The sequence below is a fragment of the Theobroma cacao genome, chromosome 7, assembly GCF_000208745.1.
Source record: "Theobroma cacao cultivar B97-61/B2 chromosome 7, Criollo_cocoa_genome_V2, whole genome shotgun sequence".
Classification (NCBI taxonomy): Eukaryota; Viridiplantae; Streptophyta; class Magnoliopsida; order Malvales; family Malvaceae; genus Theobroma; species Theobroma cacao.
This window is the reverse complement of record NC_030856.1, coordinates 4,754,550-4,771,960: the sequence shown is the minus strand read 5'-3', so window position 1 is coordinate 4,771,960 and position 17,411 is coordinate 4,754,550. Positions and strand designations below refer to the sequence as shown.

The window sequence follows — 17,411 nt, the reverse complement described above, 5'->3', positions numbered from 1 at the left end:
TGTCCTTTTCAATGGAAGCGGCGGAAAGATATTTTTATATTAAGTATATATTTATTAATTTATTATTTATTTGAATAAAGAATAAAACAAGTTTAATTAAATAAATAGTTCCATAATGGCTTGTTTTGTTAGAGGACTGTAGTCTTTGGCCATTTGGCTTAAACGGCTCATAGCAACAACTTCCTACAACTCAATCTCTATGTAACCTGATTATTATTGTAATTAATCAAAGCATGTGCTTTACATTAAGCTAAATAAATAAAGAATCCGAAGCCAAGCCAACAAACAACTGTCCAAATCTAAGCCACGACCAGACATGGATTCTTTTAAGACAACGACTAAATTTCTTAATTAAAGGTAACAAATCTTTGTCTTAAAATCAAAACCATCCAAAAAAAAAATTGAAAAATACTCCAAATCTAAAACCCTTTCTTCTCTACTTCTACACTTCCTAACCTTCCACTCTACTCTCCAAAAAGCTTCCCCCTTTTCTCCCTCTCTCTCTCTCTCTCTCACTATCTCTGCAACTTGTCTTCCTTCACATTCTAAAACTTTTGTCTAATTCTAAGAGAAAAAAAAAATGAGGGGTCCTTTGGGGGCAGTAATAGGAAGGTACCCATCAAGTGATGGAACTACACAAATTGGAGGGATCATTAAGCACAATAGGAAATGTAGAGATGTTGCTTTTCTTATCATTTTTATAGCATTTTGGGTTGCTATGATTGTTAACTCTAGCTTTGGGTTTAACCAAGGAAACCCATTAAGGTAAGCTTTCCTTTTTTTTTTTTTTTTTTTTGGCTTCCTTTTTTAGCTTTACCCACTTAACATTCTTGTTGAATCTCAAAATGGGTATCTTTTATTTTGGTAAGGATTGTATTTTTGGGGTCATTTTTATGGTATGTTTTGTTTATCTCTTAAATGGAATCCTTGGTTTGGTTTCCTTAATAGTTTTAACTCTAAAGGGTCTTTTTATTTTCTGTCAAGCTACATTTTTTGCTTACTGTGTGAGTATGTTTTTTGATTATTACATAGTAAAAATTATTGCATTTTCAGTCAGTTTTTTTTCTTGTTTCTTTTATTTGGTTGCTAAGAGAATTGAGGATTCTGATAGAAAATGGCAGGAACACATAGGGATTTTCTTTCTCTATTAGGTTCGATCAAACGTGAAGTAATTCCATGTGTGAGAAGCTGAGGGCTGGCTGACACCTATTGGGATTACTCCCAAGTTACACGAAGACTCAAGGCACTGTCATTTTGGAAATATGAGGCTTTTGAAGTCAGACACTTGTGAAAATTGGACCTGAAATTAGTCTGGAACAATCTGTGACTCCATTTAGATGTTTACGACCATTCACCTATTCTAGTTTTATGTTTATAGCTTAAGTTAGGAAAAATAACTACTGTGGATTGTGTCATTTTCCATCTTAGCTTGTAATGGCCTTTCTAGATAATTGGAAATTCTTGGTTGGAACAATGGTTGCACAATTTTATAGAGGTTATACTTGCCAGCTGCCAATTGTCTAACACTAAAAACATGTTCTTCAATTATGTTTTTGAGATGATACTAGTATCTAATTTCAGGTTTCAAGTTGTCAGTAATTACTAAGTTCAGACTTGTTTGACTGGATTTGTTTATTTTTTACACAGAAAAGAGGCAGTGTCTATGGAATATAAGCACATACTTTAGAATTTTGCATCGTAGTTGCTCGTAGTAGTTAATAATTACAAGTTAACTGATCTATTTGTAAAACAAGATTAAAAATGAGAGTTGCAAGGACTTAGCTAAGCTAGAGATGATCAATCTGTAATCCAGTGGCATTTCTTGATACTCAGGAATTTCTATTGGACAATACTAGTACCTATGTTTGAGTTTCAGCTATTTTGAAGGTGACAAACCTGAGTTTGGCCATCAGCACCTCATTTTTTTATAAATGTTAGAGTCAGTTGCAGATCTATTCGTTCAGATCTAGGAAACACCTCCTGACCTTGGAACCTATGAAAATCGCTGATATTTTGGGGAAAATACAGTTCTTTCCATTTCTTTGGGGCACTATCTTCTAAATGGTGCTCTTTCCTATTCATCTATGTATTGTAGCTTAATTTAGTTTTACTTTTTCTGCTTTCTTACTCTATGTTTTTTATTCTACTTTTTCTATTTTCTGTTTTGTGATTTTGATAATTTGTTTGATGTTTGATGGCATATCAGGCTTACATACGGGCTGGACTACAAAGGGAATTTATGTGGTGATGAGCATGCAGATCCTAGCCTTCGTCAGTTGGAGCTCAAGTATTGGTTGAATCCAAATCAGGTTTATCAAAGTGGTGTGAAGGACAGCCAATTCAAATTGTCTAATGCTCGGAGTATATGCTTGTTGGATTGCCCTATTCCATCAGAAGATTCTCTCAATTGGGTCTGTGATTATCCGGAGGGGGATATCCGCCTCTCAAAGGATGACTGGATCGATAGAAATTATGATTATTTTGAATTCCTTACACCAGAAATGAGAAATGCTTCTCTTCAACTTCAAGGTCCATGTTACCCAGTTATATTTCCAAGTGTAAATGGTGGGTGAATGAGAAATGCTTGTTTAATGGTTTAATATTTATTTTGTCAACTCATACATATGCTTCCTTTTACCATCTTATGAATTGTATTATGTATGCTGTTCCAGTTTACTGGAGCTGCCAATTCATTGCTCGTGCATCAAACACATCTTTGCGCCATTGGCAACAGATGGGAGGAGTGAATATCAATGAAGATATTGTAATAGATAAATCCATTCACAGCTTCATCAATTCTCGGTCGTCTGTCTTAAAGGTTAGAAACTCTCTTGCAATGCTTTTTTGCTTATCAAGGATGTTTCTTAACTATCTTGCCTATATCAACTTCTTGCCTTGCTTTTCTGAGTTGGGGTGAAAGGGGGGCTGAGGTTTGAACTGTAAACTTCTTGAGATGTGTAAATACACAGTATGATTACTCTCCTTTGCCTGTATAATAAAGTTTGTTATTACATTTCTGTATTTTGTCTTGGTATGTTCTTCTAGGTTCTTTCGACTGATTGGTTTTTGCGTGAAGCCGGCCTCAATGTGGTTCCTCATTTCATTTACATTATGTCAAGCAATTTCATAGCTCATACCTTTTGAAAAGTGTCTTTATCCAACTTTGTGGAAAATGAATATGGATATTCTACAATTTGAAGTTAATTTCATGTATTATTGCAGCGTTACATGGCTGACATTGGAAAGTCATGGCCAGTATTGATAGTTTGTGGAGGGCTGCTGCCACTGTTTCTGTCAGTAATATGGCTGTTAATGATTCGCCATTTTGTTGCTGCAATGCCTTGGTTCACAGTTGCCCTCTTTAACATTCTCATAATCACAGTTACGATGTTTTACTACTTAAAAGGTTAGAAGTATACCTCTTACGTCTTAGTATTCTTTATGGATGCCATAAACTTGGAACTCATACTACAAATGGTCTAATTCCTTTCTAGTATGTATTTAAATGCAAGGAGAGCTACTAGTTTCAATAAATGCTATATTAATCTTGTCCTTCTTGCTTTTTAGCTGGATGGATTGGGAATGATGCCATCTCCCCTATCATTGGTGAGCACGACCCATACATACATGTTTTTGGACGGGTGCGTTATTGTTTTTGTCTTTGTTCATGTTAGGAAGCTTTTTTAATAACAGGTATATTTATATATGTTACGTGCTAAACATTTGCTGATTTCAGGAACTAAATCATCTCCGTGCTGTTGCCATTCTTATGACATTTGTTATGGTTGTTTCCATCCTAACATCAATTGCAATTGTTCGCCGCATCCTAATGGCAACATCGGTCCTCAAGGTAAGTATGATCTAATTATCATATGTGGTGAGGAGCCATTGCTTTCCATTGAAAGCAATGGATAATTTCACTTGGCTTTAAAAAGAACGGATAAGGAAAAATAGTGCTTTCTGCATCGAGGAGCAGGCAAATGATTCAATTGCTTAGTTCATGATGCTTTAATTCCAATTTTGTTTCTTTCTAGATGTTAAGCTCTTTTTGACTTGCAATAACTTGTCTGGAGGTAGGAAGTGCCAATATACATTTTGTGTCTTCCTAGATGTCAAGTATTAATCTAGGTTAGCACTTGTACAGCACCAGCTAGATATTACTGTGAGATTGAGCAATAGGCAGCATGGGAACCCCTATTCTAGAATCAGAAAATTTTCCCGAATGCAAAGTTCTGCCATTACCAATGGTGTATCAGAATAGACAAGAGAAAGCTCCTTCTAATCATGTATTTTCTTATTTTAGGGGTACCACTGCATATTTTTGCTTGTCACTTTTGCTTGGTCAATAATGCAGTTCTTTGGTTTTTGGATTTTTTTTGTTATAATGGTAATTTTGGTTCCATACTATCGAAAGGACAAAATAATTTATGCTTCAAACTGTATACAGGTTGCTGCAAAGGTCATAGGAGAAGTTCAAGCACTGATCATTTTTCCAATCATGCCATATGCAGTTCTTGCAATTTTTTACATGTTCTGGATATCAGCTGCCCTGCATCTGTTCAGTTCAGGTCAGGTTGTCCAGAACAACTGTAATTCCAACTGCTGTGCTTATGATCTTGTGTCGAAAAAGGTGAATTGTGATCGTTGCTGTGGTTATAGCATCCATTACACCCCTCATATTGCTGTTGCCATCTTTTTCCACCTGTTTGGGTGCTACTGGGCTACACAATTTTTTATAGCATGCTCTTCAACTGTGATTGCGGGTTCTGTTGCCTCTTACTATTGGGCTCGTGGTGAAACATCGGTAAGCTTCTAAGACATTGTATAGTTTTATAGGTATCCATGACTGTTTACTTAAGAATTTTTCTGTCTCGTTTTCTTCTATGTTTCATTTTGGAGGAATTTATTCCCAATGATTTATTCTTTCCCTTATTATTACTGTGGTTCACTTTTGCAGCCAGAGATCCCATTTCTTCCTGTTTTTGCGTCTATGAAGCGGCTTATGCGATACAGCCTTGGTTCCATGGCCCTTGGCTCATTGTTTGTGTCCTTTGTGGAATCAATTCGTTTCATTCTTGAGTCAATTCGTCGTAAACTCAAAGTTGCTGGCACTACACCAGATAGTTGGTTTGGAAAGATGGGATATCACACTTCCCAAGGATGTTGGAGATGTGTTGAGTGGACAATCAAATCAGTCAATCGCAATGCTTATATAATGGTAATTTTCCAGAAATAGTTTTGAGAAAAATAAAAATGTCCATAAATTTGCAAAAGTTTGTACATTTTTCTTTACATCCATCTACCTTAACAGATATTCTACAAGGACAGAAAAAAGGGAATAGAATGCAGAACGAAATCTAGATTTGCTTTCTGTAATCCTTCTTATCAATTTTGTTGTTGTAACTGCCAATGTCGTGATCTCATTTTTTTCCATACATTGGAGAACTATGTGTAGGACTTATCATCAGGTTGCACTTATACCTTATTAAGAATCTATTTGACAAGTTTTTAGTGAATTTTTATTTTTATTGTATCTCTGAACTTTATCCTAAATATTAATTTATTGCTCTTTCAGATTGCTATAACAGGGAAAAGCTTCTGTAGGGCGTCTGCAATTGCAACAGAATTGATCATGAACAACATCCTTCGAATCGGGAGGGTGAATGTTATCGGAGATGTTATCCTATTTCTTGGGAAGTTGTGTGTCAGCCTTTCAAGTGCTGTTTTTGGTTTCCTCATGTTGGATACCCACAAGTATAGCTCTGGTCATAACAAAATATCCTCCCCGCTGCTTCCTGTGCTGGTATGTTATTGTTGTAAATTTTTTGTGATCATTTAAATCCAACCTTCAGTTGCTTCACATAAATAATTGAAGAAAAAACAATTGCAATTTTACTTAAGACAAGGTAATGGGTAATGGACAGTAAAGCAAGAACTAATCAAGGAATTAAGACTGCTACTGTTTAGGTCTTGTTTTCTTCATGTTTCATGCCAGTGCATAGAGTTAAAAAGTGAAAAGCCTGTCATCAAGCATGAAATGCATGTCCATAACCTCTTAAGTTTGATGCAAGAATGAAATGCTGCCCCCTGAAGTGACTTTTCCATACACATCGATTTCCACTTTCGAGATGTCTTGCATTACGTATTGCCTAATGAGGCAAGAAAAGTTCGAGGCATATAATTTCCTTGGCTTTGGATCAGAGACTTGGAGCATTTGGAAGAATATTTGATAGAGTAAAAATTGTTTACATTCTGATTCTTAGTTCAGTTAGGTGACATTTTTCGGGATATATCTTTTTGCCAAATCTTCTTAAAAATGCATACTTAGAGATAAAGGACAAGATAGGACAGGTGAGAGATTGAAATTTACACATGCTTGCACCATAAGTATGCAAACAGTCCCACAAAGCGAAATATGAGGACTAGTGTTTAAAATTCCTGCTTACATTATGTTTTTGCAGGTTTGTTGGGCTCTTGGTTATGTAGTTGCAACTCTCTTCTTTGCTGTGGTGGAGATGTCAATCGATACCATAATTCTTTCATTCTGCCAGGATTCGGAAGAGCACCAAGGGACAGCCCAATATGCACCTCCCCTTCTCATTGAAACTCTCAATGACCAAAATGAGATGCAGAGACTTACCCAATGATCTTATTCCATGTATAATGTTCCATAGAATTCATGAATCCTTAATATATTATAGTGCTTTTACATTTTCATTATCGTTTCATTTCTGGTTTCTTTCTGCATAAAATGTTTTGATCCTTTCCTGTATATAGTTGATGATCATGAACGTGAAAATTTTTGGTCCTGAGGAATATATCTGCTTCTCTTTAATGTGTCAGGATGATATCCATGGGTCGGTGGATGCATTGGAATCCAATCTTTGCTCCTTTTTTTTCTTTACGAAATAGGGCCACAGGGTTCAACTGCACCATCGATGAATGTAATGTAAAAGTCAGAATTTTCTACTTGAAATGAGAGAGATGTAAAATATAGATATTATGACAAATTTTGTCATAAACAGCAGAGGTTCTTGGGCTGATAATTTATTCTCAATTTCCTTTGGGGAAAGGGAAGAGGGAAATTTCTTTTCAAACTCACTCATTTCTGTGGTGGCCATGTGGGTGCTAACAAGTCAAACTTTATAAAGCAGCATCATTAAAAGGAGCCAAAGAGGGACACCATCCCTCAGTGGCATCTTTACTTTTTATGTATAGGCTAACCTTTATTCCAGAAAAATGCTGCCAAAATTCAAAGGTGCCATCCAGTAGCAGCCATGGGAAGAGATTGTCAAACCACCGTCATTTAGACTGATAGATTCACCATGTGCTTTGCACAGATTGGATCTGACTACTACTCAGGGAGAGAAAAAGGCATATGAGAAATTCTTCCTCCCCAAGGAGTCCAGCATTTTTCAACCAATGAGGCTGGATTGTTGTTCCTGTCTTGCTACTACATCAATAGCAGGGCTCTAATCCTCAATTCTATGTATATTGAAACATAATTATAGAAAAAGGTGTAAGGTATTAATATAACTATCATAGCTGAATCCGTATAACTCAGGATTTTCTGTATTCTGTTTTATGAAAAATGACAGGAAGGGGAGATTTTCTCAAAGTTGCAGCATCCAGCAGTTTGTGATCAGCAACCTCGGTTTCTAAACTTGAAGAACATTTGCTTATGTATCAATGCCAATTGTATTAGAACAAATTTCCAATATTGCAGCTGCATGACATTCTACCACCATGTTTATAAGAAAAAGAAGGAAAAAGAGAAGGAGAAAACTCAAACATGCACACTTTCTTTCAGATTTCGAATGGAAAAAAAGAAAAAGAATTGCCATGTTTTGTCTAAGCTGTTCAATTTCCCCTTTTTGTAGATGACTGCTATGGCTGAGTCTGTTTTACCAAAAACCTTGAAATGATTCAGCCTTTCTGTTTAGGAGGATCACATGTTCATCAGATCCTTATTCTTTGCAAAGCTCAGGTGCTTTGGGTTGATTACATCGACTCGAATTGAAAATATTCGACCATTATCCTCCTCATTCCATTTAATTGATTCCTTCTCAAGCTGTTTCTTAACCTGCAAAAGAAATTTTAAGTGCTAATTTCTTAACTCATAGCTTAAAGTAAATAAAAGAAAAAACATAAAATAGATCGTTACAAGGAGCTCATTTGCAATACCTATCAGAAGATTAATCAAAAGCTAACTTGCAATGATATAAGACTTCCTTAATTGCTTGACCATGTCCAAAGTTGATTGAGATAATAATACAGTCATACCAGTTACTACATTAGGCCTTTGTCTTGAGCTTGCATCAAGCATTAAGCCTGTTTCTCAAGAAACTAATATAAGATTGGGGTGTCTTGTTTTAGGGTTAAAGCTTAGTAGGAGTTGGCAGTTTCTATCTTGGGTGATTTTTGTAATGGTCCTCTGTATCTAAATATCTTCAATAAAAAATAGAAAATTGATTTCCAAAAAGAAAAAAAACAAATACAGTCATACCAGTCGTTTTCGAGCCCCTTTTTTAGTATCTTCTTCAATGGTTCCCACTATGACCTTCAGATACTTGATAGCTGGCAAGATGAGTAAATAAGAAGTCATGGTAGTTTATTTAATACATAGACTAAAATTAGAGGAAAACTGTAACCTACAAGGGATGCCAGAAACAGAAGTTAAATGCACTCTGAGAAGATTAACAGCGTCCTTGGGCTCAAAGTTACGCAAGTCAAGAGGTAAAACTTCATCATCTCTGCAACTGAATTCAAACTTGTGACACCATTTTCTGAAGCAACAGACAGCAATTATGCAACAGAACTAAGAATTCAACATGCACCAACCTGGTTTCAAGAATCTTTTCAGCAGATCTTTCATCTGCCTCTCGGGCCTTTTTGTTAAAAAAATGAACCTAGACGTCCACCAAAAAAAAATCAACAGTTATATCTACTGGAAAGATATCATTGCTTTAAAAACTTGTTTAAGTTGGATACTCAGCAGACTTGCCTCAATGATGTAATAGGTGCTTGTATTTCACACATGCATTTTTAAATCAATCAAATTTTTTCATTAAACATGCAAAAGAAAAATTGACTCCATTCACCAGACATGCAAAGGTGCATGAACATCCTAATTCATATGGGGGAAAGAAATTTTTCAAGGGCTGGCATTTATATAATTATAATGCCTTCTCATTTTCAGTTGATTAAGTGTTGAACATGATATTAAAAAGAAAAGGCAAAAGATCTAAATCATACCAGCTCCATGAGTTTGCTTGCTCGTGCCTTATCACCCTCAGCAAATGCCTCAATAGCCTGGAGTTAATCAAGACTGTTAGTACCAATCAGCCATTCCAATTAAAAAGAGCATCCAACACAAGCATAAAATATCTGCACTGTAATGCTGCAAAAAGTGCAGAACAAAGATGAATGCCAGGAAAAGCAAGTTCTTGAGATGCTACCAAACCAAAAACTTGGAAAACTTATTAGATGACCCCAGCATATCTCTTTAGAATTAAAACAACATAATGATCATCACCAATCTCACCAACTTTTGACTTGCTCTTCTACAAGTAGTTCTATGAATGGTTTGTACAAAATATTCATCAAGTACAGCTTCCAAAATTTTTGCAGATTAAACAACTTACAGCTTTACAGTACTCCTTCATTGTGATCCAATACTCCTTCACAGCTTGACGTAACATATCATAGCTATTCTCATCGTCATCATGTCCATCTTCCACTGCAGAAGAAACCAAGCACAAGAAGTCTATGATTTTAGAAAAAGTTGCCACAGAAATAACAGAAACGATAAACATATGACATAAAATCAGACAATATAAAAAGTATAATTAGGCCGCAACTTTGAATGGTTTTTAACATCAAAGTTGGGTTCATATTATATCACAAATCATCTTGAAATACAAGAGTAGCTCTAGGCCATTGGATATGATGGACTGGTTATCAGATGTATGTATGTCAATCATGCAGCCAAAAGTGTACCACAGCACATAGTCAGACCCGGTCTTTATGTTGTAAGAAAAACTAACAACAATTTGTGGGCAGATTATTTATGCTTATTCCAGAAATTTTGTATGCACAGTTTTGTTTCCTTATTCGGTACGTGAGTCTATAGTCAAATAACAAATGAAATTTGGTGACAGAAGTGCAGCATTGCTAATTAGAACCAGTATCAATCAACTCCTAGTCATGGTAAGGCCACAAAGTGAATTCACTTATAACCTCCTAAATTTGAAGCCATAACCCCTTTACTTTATTCATTGTTCATGAGAACCTTGGAGATAAAATAATCAATCTAACAAAAGCATAGTTTAAATTTTATACCATCTTTCGAAATTTTCTGCAGGTCCACAGCATTAGTTGTGAGACTGGTATCTGTGTCCTTGAGAGGTTCAGTCACCAATTCACCAAATGCCCTTGATCTCCTCACCACCCTAACTAAACGAGTTCTTTTTGATGCTTCCTCAGATCTCTCAGGAACACTGAATAATGATTCTAAGATTTCTTTCTCCAGAGCGAGTCTATCTTTGTTTCTTCTTGGAGATCTTGTCGGCTTTCTTATCATAGATGTAGCTTCTTTGCTGTAAGGGGTGCAAAGAAGAATAGCATTGCTTAATAGTGATGAAAAATAAGAAAGAATCTATGGTAGCCTTTCCTAAAGAACACCTTTGTTTCAGCAAAATAAGATGTAGCAACGTCACTAATAAAAAAGGAAATTGGAAAACACACCTGCGACCAAATTCTTTGCATTGCGGTTTGTCTTGGACTAAAACTAATTGGTCATCTGGACATTTCCCTGTAAACTGTTGCATGAATTATGATGAGAGATGAGTAAAGAACATGTAACTTGCTAACAGTTAATATTCCTGTAAACTGGAGGACTTAACGACATACAAGACACACACATCATGTCAATATGAACAATTGCGCAATTAGACCATAAAAAAGAAGAACCAGTAGAATTATCTGAATTTCAGAGTTTAATAGTATTTTTTACTCGATAATTTTTTTAAACAAGTTATGTTTTACTAGATACTATAAAAAAATACTAGGTATTGACATGTGCTAAACTTGGGCTCACCTTATCAGCAGCTATAGCAATAACATCATCAGACTTTTCTAGAGTCGAAGCTGACAAGTCAAGCAGTTTGTCCATGCTCTACATGATCAATAAAACAAATTGATATCATTGAGCTAGGTTAGGATGCTAAATTAATTAAATATCATATATCAACAGATAAAGGATGCCATTAAAAAGAAGAAGACAAAATGGATTGAGTATGATATACAACATACAGGCCGAATTGAGAAAACATTAAATGTTTTTCTCTTTCTTCAAAATGTCTTCAAAAGCAATCTATTTGTAGTAAAGTAGCTCCTGAAGAAAATTATTTAGAGTATCCTATGATAACACAAGCTTGTTAATTTACATTAGGTGTCTAATTTTCAGTTGACTGTTGTACCCATCATTATGAACACATATCTAGACTGATATGTCAGAAATCAGTAAAATGAAATCTTGCTTTTTTTCCCTTTTCCATAAAGAAAGAAGTTTCTCAAAGTCTTCACAAATAATTACATAAGGTAACTTATAAAGCACTTTTTATTGTAATCTATCATTTTTAAACTGTATGAATGATGCTGACTTTTTTCTTTGCTTCTTTTGTTCTTAATGAGCACAACCAACATTGAGTGTTTAAGACATGATCATTGCAAACTCTAGTCCCTTAGAAACAATACATGCAGAACTATGGTCCAAGGTAATCTCTAAATATATTTGTGAATTACAAAAGAATACATTCTTTAAAACAAGAGAAAATGAAATAAACATTATGAATGCTCTTGTAACTCAAAGGATATAAGCACTTCACCTTTTCCACATCATAACCACAACAATCTGCAAACCAAATGAAAGGCTGGATTAAGCATCTTATGAACTTAAATAAGCAGCAACAATAGAAACTATATAACTTTATAGTTACAATCTCATGTACACAAATAAAGAAAAATTTTTATCTTAAACTGACTGCATAAATTTGAAGCTAAAAACTAGCAATAACAAATTGGAAAACTGAAAAAGTGAAGACCAGGGCATGAAGAGATGGCATCCTAGCAAAGGTAAAAGCAAGCAATGAGGTAGAAAAGGCCTGGGATAAACTCACACAATCAGACATAAAATAAAAGGAACAAATTACTGATACACTGCAAGATCTACAAGATATAATGAATGAAGAAAAAAACACATGCCAAATAACATAAAATTTCATGCCAAGGATAATTTAAGTGGCGAGCTAAAAATACTTGAGACAACAGAAATTCAAAATAACATAAGATACTCTCCTTTGTCTGTATTCGTTCCACTTTATTAATTCATTTCATCATACGGTTACTTATAATGTCAAAGCAGTTATACCAAGACAGAAAAATCTAATAAGATCCAAAATGATATTTCATACACTTATATCTCCATTGAAAGATAATAAACACACCTGGAAGCATACTGTCACTAAACTTTCAGACAGTATTGCAACTTGCATGACAGGAGCAGTAAACAACTCAAATGGCTAAAGGGAGGTAGCAGAGTTACCAAGTACTTCTTCAATTACAGAGTTGTCAAGTTGAAAACCATCTTCTAGCATCTTGAACAGAAATTCCTTCAGATCACCATGTGTGGTGCCATTCCTTGTTGTCCTACTTGCTGAACCTTCTTCACTCCATATCACAGAGACTGGAAATTTCTTTGAATCTATTTTCACAGGTTTGGTAGTCACAGGAGAGTCCAATCTTGATGGCCCTGGTTTGACAAAGTTTTTTCCTATCACCCCTGTAACACTGCCCATTGATACAGAAGATTTTTTCGACTTTAATGCACCAGTGCTGGGATTGCTGGATGTATATTCTGAAGACACTGCACTTACACTTTCCCATCCCGCTGACTTATTTTCAAATGTATTAGCCCTAGCACTTAAGGTCCTTCCATCATTTCTTGCACAAAGAATTTCACCCGTAACATTGACATTCCCTTTTGACTCGTAATAAGCAGAAGCTATGTCCTCAAGAGAAAACTGAGAACCAAATACATCAAGCAGCTTTTTGAGAGCCTCTTCATCAGGCTGTGCAGCAAATACAGTTCCTTTCATTTTTATATATCCTTCACAAAAGAGGGGAAAAGGAAAACATAAAAATTTTGGTAAACAGCCAGGATATTGGAGGAAGACCAAAACAATGGAGTATAAATCAAGGCAAACAGATTTGGAGTGCACTAGGGTTTGAAGAACAGGTGCGGGAATGGGATGCGGCACTTTAATCAGTATGCGGTATGAGTGGTAGGCTTTATAGGACCATTACTTAGGGTTCTGAAACATAAAGAAACATTTGCTCAGATGATTTAAGAGACATACATACAAAACTATATAAACATAGTATGTTAATTCAAAGAAAATAACGGTTGAGAAAGAAATACTCAAAAAAAAGAGAAGAAAATGGCTAATTTAGCTGATGAGCTAAACTCAATAAAAGTAATGATACACTTTCCAGATTTGCAACCCCTTCTCAAGTTTTGAAATCCACAATATTCCTTTACTATCTGATTTGTTTCATTGAATTAAAATCATAAAAAAAACTTAATGTAGCAGACAATTGAACCTTAAGAGTTTGAAAGTTGAAACGACAGCTCATCTCTTTCCACGTTCTGGACTGCATATGCACCACAATTGGGGTCGCATGATCCAGGATGCAATTCAAAAAGGGGTCTAGCAAATTAGGTAGCTATGGTATAAATTACAAACAACAAACAATATACAAATTTCTTTGATTATTAATTTATTTATGGTTCTAGAGACATTCAAATGACTTTCATTTCAAGCATCAACCCACCAGTAATCAGGAAATAACCAAAAACCATTCTAAGAATATCATTTCTGTTTGGCATTGCGATTGGAATTGCATTTGATTGCAGTTGCTGAATTTGATCCTTAAAAGCAAAGCCAAACCATATTTTATAGCAATCGCCAATCACAATGTCAAACTTTGCCACATATGTAGTAATGTAAACTTGTTCCATTTTCCAGTTTGCAAGAAAAAATTTTTAAATCAGAATTCATTCTTTTCCTTTACCTCTGTTTTCTTACTAAAGCAGCAAGTCTTAGACATGAAAAATCAAAATAAATTGTAACTTTGAAAAAGTAATGTACTTTATATGATACCCCATTAAACATATTAATCATAAACGATAACACAAAAAGAAAACCAAGGAAATTACTTTTCTTTTCTGTCAATTTTCTTTCCACTTTCCCAGTAACAAAACAGATGACTGAAGAATACAACAAATCCAACTATCATGCAAAAGAAATGACTACAAAAACCCACGTACAGAAACAATGCGTGACATTAAATGACATAAAAAAAAAAACCGTAAAAGATCAAAAGAGTTTCACTTTCGTTCTGCATTTTATGGTCCACAGGTTTCTCAGCAACCAAACAGACGATCGAAACTCACAATGCAAGGAAATAAAGAGGAAATTAAAGTTGGTCATTGAGGTAAAGCAGTGATTAATCAAGTTCTTTTAAGTCATTTAATGAAGGATTGAGAGATTAATAATTACTACGATTAAGTAAATAAAATGCATGAGAGAAAAGAGAATTCAAAGAGGTATTGGCTTACTTGAAAGGAGTTTCCTTTTTAGCTTTTCCTTCCCCAGGTTAAGCTGTGAAGGGGGATATTTATATAGTTTGAATGCTGACGTCATTAAATAAATAAAATAATTCAGAGAAAAATGCAAAACCATGGCGGTTGCATTCTGTCTTGTCGGGTGAGAGATAGAGTTACCACGCGATGTTAAAGAGCGTTGCGAACACGCTCCATAAACCCTCTTTCAGCCCCTTTCACTCGCTGTAAAGCCCTAAAGCAACACCCAAAAGCAAAATTCCACACCTTTAGCAAAAAAATCTTGCATTTTCCAGCTTAGCTTCTTTAAAGGTAATCTCTTTTCTTTCTCTCTTTATTTACATTAATTGATACTTTTTCTGGGTTTTTTTTTCTTGATAGCTTATAATTGTTGTTTAGTTTAACTGGTCAGATACATGAATTCTACTTTGTGTTTTTGGAACTTGGATTTTGGGTTTTGGTTTATTTTCTACTCTGATATTTCTAGCTAAAAACGCTTTGGTTTTTAATGTATTGAAACTGTAGTTATAAGTTCATATCTTTGCACTTCCATTTCCAAGAAAGGGGAAGAAATGAGTATCATTGAAATGCAGTCAGTTCCTGAAAGCAGAATTTAATATTAGAAAAAGAAATAGAGCTGTGAATGTTATTAGATTGTAACCATGTAGACCCAGGAAAGCTTAGGTGCTTGACTTGAAAGGCATTTTCTTTTTGCGGGTTTTTTGTTTGGTATGTGGAACCACAGTAGTGTAGAATATGGAGTTCTAAGATCTTGTTTCCTTTCATTTATATCGGTTTCCTCAAAGTGCTCATGAATGTTGATTGGTATTCCAGCTAGTTGTGAAAGGTGTAGATGCTTTGTTCTTTGTTTTGTTAAAGTTGACAAAAGCACTCGGTTGCTTTTATATGCGCTGGTACTCATTAGACTCTATACAAGTTTGAATCCAAGCATGTTGCTTTTAAAATCTAGTACCATCTTTCTAATTTGAGTTAGTTTCTGGAGCCTGTAACATATGAAGAAACAATCCACATTACATTTTTTCAGTGCTAAATTTGTTGAGACTAAGAATTCGGATTAACTGATTTCAAATTATAGAGAAGATTGAAGTGTAACACTTTTCACCTTTGTCAAATCCTATCAGAAACATAATGCCTTCTAGCGGCTTACTTCAATTTCAAACTTCTTTTGAACCGTTAAAATGGTCTCTCCTGGCTTTGAGAGGGATTTTGTGGAATTTCTCACTGCTAGTGCACCATATATTTTTGCCCCTTCTTTTGCATATGAGTTATCAGATTTTTCTAATGTTTCACAGGCATAGTTCATTGATGATATAATGAACATTACTGTATGCAGATTCTAAGTGCAACTATCTTATTGATAGTAGCTTTGGTTAACTGAAATTAGTATAAATTTAAAGTTCATATGGCCTCTTCCATTTTGAGCATAGAAATGAGTGCATATTGTGTTATTAAATATGTATAAAAGCTCCATGTATCAAAAGAAATAGTAAATTTGAGCTCTGACCATCTCATCTTGCAGAATAGATTTCAAATCTAACAAGCTTGGTCACCTATTTTATCTTATTATGCAAATAAAGGCCATATGTCAAGTGGTATCACTTATCATGCAATTAAAAAGGTCTCGTATCAAATGATTCAGCAACTAAAGTGGTAATAGTTACTGATTTTCTTTGAGAGCGCAAATCATGATATAAAATGAATTTGGTAGAAAAAGAGACTACATGAAGAGTTTAACCATAAAGTTAAAACCAAGTGTGTTTTTTTTCCCCTCTGAATCTTTACTTTGCATTTGACTTTGTTGGCAATAATATTTGGTATCTAGATTGATTTCATACTAAGTAGTTCAATGGGTATTTGCAGCTATGGGTACCCGAGGAGTTATTGGAGATAAGTGGTCTATGAGGATTCTCTGGGTTTGTGCAATTGGAAGTGCAATCGGTATGTAATGTAGACACTTGATGTTGGGTTTATTGCTTGACATAATTTATATGATTGCTGAACCACTATTTACTGAATTCTTTATGCTCTTGAATCATACACGTTATTTTTCTTTTCTAGCTCATCTGATAGTTCACAACCATTTCTTGTGTAGGCCTGTATATGGTTGCTGTGGAAAGACAAAAACAGAACAGAGACAAAATGATGGCTGAAAGTTTAAAGGCCATTGAATCAGAAGGAAGCGGCGAGCAAGTTTGAATGTTGGCATGCTTAGATGTTCATAAATTACTTTGTAACACAAACTAGTTAAAGAGCTTCCCCAACATTTTCTATGGGGTCCTCCCTTTTGTGTAGAAGGTTTCTGATGTTTGGAATGGAGGGATTTTGTCTCCTATGGTAATAATTTGTTTGTTCTCGAGTTTAAACAGATGAAAATGTTCTGAAACCGATGATGAATGTCTACTTGGAATATGAATGAGAAATGATCACTTGTGAAATGAGCATATTTCCTAGTCTTACCCCTTTGGGCATGTTCTTAACCCCCCAAACCATTAGTAAATGCCATAATTTTGTCTGCCTTGCATGAAGGTGTTTTCCTCCTAGAGGCGAAATAACAAGTCTAATTGAATGTTTATAGCATTTAAGCAAGCAGTTGATTGCTTGAGATGAAGACTAAGACACCATATTTAGATGTTACCTGACTACAGATTCAACTGGGACCTGTTCAGATTTCACAACACTATGGTTAGAATGCACAACCACCTTGATT

At 35.0% G+C, this 17,411-nt stretch overlaps 3 protein-coding genes across 5 annotated transcripts; 2 read left to right on the top strand and 1 right to left on the bottom strand.

The window, feature by feature from the left end:
• LOC18593908 (choline transporter-like protein 2) lies at positions 387 to 6,842 on the top strand. The gene is made up of 10 exons (XM_007021331.2): positions 387 to 765; positions 2,207 to 2,565; positions 2,673 to 2,818; positions 3,223 to 3,406; positions 3,568 to 3,641; positions 3,737 to 3,850; positions 4,448 to 4,804; positions 4,958 to 5,218; positions 5,576 to 5,803; positions 6,462 to 6,842. The coding sequence occupies exons 1-10, from the start codon at positions 581 to 583 to the stop codon at positions 6,645 to 6,647; spliced, it is 2,094 nt and encodes a 697-aa protein (XP_007021393.1). The 5' UTR covers positions 387 to 580; the 3' UTR covers positions 6,648 to 6,842.
• LOC18593907 (putative nuclear RNA export factor SDE5) lies at positions 7,665 to 14,780 on the bottom strand. Of its 2 annotated transcripts, none has more exons than XM_007021328.2 (12): positions 14,681 to 14,780; positions 12,605 to 13,168; positions 11,889 to 11,914; positions 11,099 to 11,176; positions 10,747 to 10,820; positions 10,342 to 10,598; positions 9,645 to 9,739; positions 9,256 to 9,312; positions 8,842 to 8,909; positions 8,656 to 8,759; positions 8,507 to 8,577; positions 7,665 to 8,083 (listed from the first exon to the last, which is right to left on the bottom strand). In XM_007021328.2, the coding sequence occupies exons 1-12, from the start codon at positions 14,763 to 14,765 to the stop codon at positions 7,949 to 7,951; spliced, it is 1,614 nt and encodes a 537-aa protein (XP_007021390.2). In that variant the 5' UTR covers positions 14,766 to 14,780; the 3' UTR covers positions 7,665 to 7,948. The 2 variants fall into 2 exon arrangements, with proteins under 2 accessions (XP_007021390.2, XP_017980244.1); XM_018124755.1 differs by having other exon boundaries at positions 8,656 to 8,753.
• On the top strand, positions 14,867 to 17,145 carry LOC18593906. 2 transcript variants are annotated; one of them, XM_007021327.2, is made up of 3 exons: positions 14,867 to 14,995; positions 16,565 to 16,642; positions 16,797 to 17,145. In XM_007021327.2, exons 2-3 carry the CDS (start codon positions 16,567 to 16,569, stop codon positions 16,898 to 16,900), a joined length of 180 nt encoding a protein of 59 aa, XP_007021389.1. In that variant the 5' UTR covers positions 14,867 to 14,995; positions 16,565 to 16,566; the 3' UTR covers positions 16,901 to 17,145. The 2 variants fall into 2 exon arrangements, with proteins under 2 accessions (XP_007021389.1, XP_017980245.1); XM_018124756.1 differs by lacking the exon at positions 14,867 to 14,995 and adding an exon at positions 16,207 to 16,354.

Excerpts from the sequence above, each read along its gene's own strand:
- LOC18593908 (XM_007021331.2), top strand. The coding sequence starts at position 581 with ATGAGGGGTCCTTTGGGGGCAGTAATAGGAAGGTACCCATCAAGTGAT. Across the intron at positions 2,566-2,672 it reads TATATTTCCAAGTGTAAATG|TTTACTGGAGCTGCCAATTC; the intron begins GTGGGTGAATGA and ends ATGCTGTTCCAG. Across the intron at positions 2,819-3,222 it reads CTCGGTCGTCTGTCTTAAAG|CGTTACATGGCTGACATTGG; the intron begins GTTAGAAACTCT and ends GTATTATTGCAG.
- LOC18593906 (XM_007021327.2), top strand. The coding sequence starts at position 16,567 with ATGGGTACCCGAGGAGTTATTGGAGATAAGTGGTCTATGAGGATTCTC. Across the intron at positions 16,643-16,796 it reads TGCAATTGGAAGTGCAATCG|GCCTGTATATGGTTGCTGTG; the intron begins GTATGTAATGTA and ends TTTCTTGTGTAG.
- LOC18593907 (XM_007021328.2), bottom strand. The coding sequence starts at position 14,765 with ATGACGTCAGCATTCAAACTATATAAATATCCCCCTTCACAGCTTAAC. Across the intron at positions 9,740-10,341 it reads GCAGAAAATTTCGAAAGATG|TGGAAGATGGACATGATGAC; the intron begins GTATAAAATTTA and ends TTTCTTCTGCAG. Across the intron at positions 8,578-8,655 it reads TTCTGTTTCTGGCATCCCTT|CTATCAAGTATCTGAAGGTC; the intron begins GTAGGTTACAGT and ends TCATCTTGCCAG.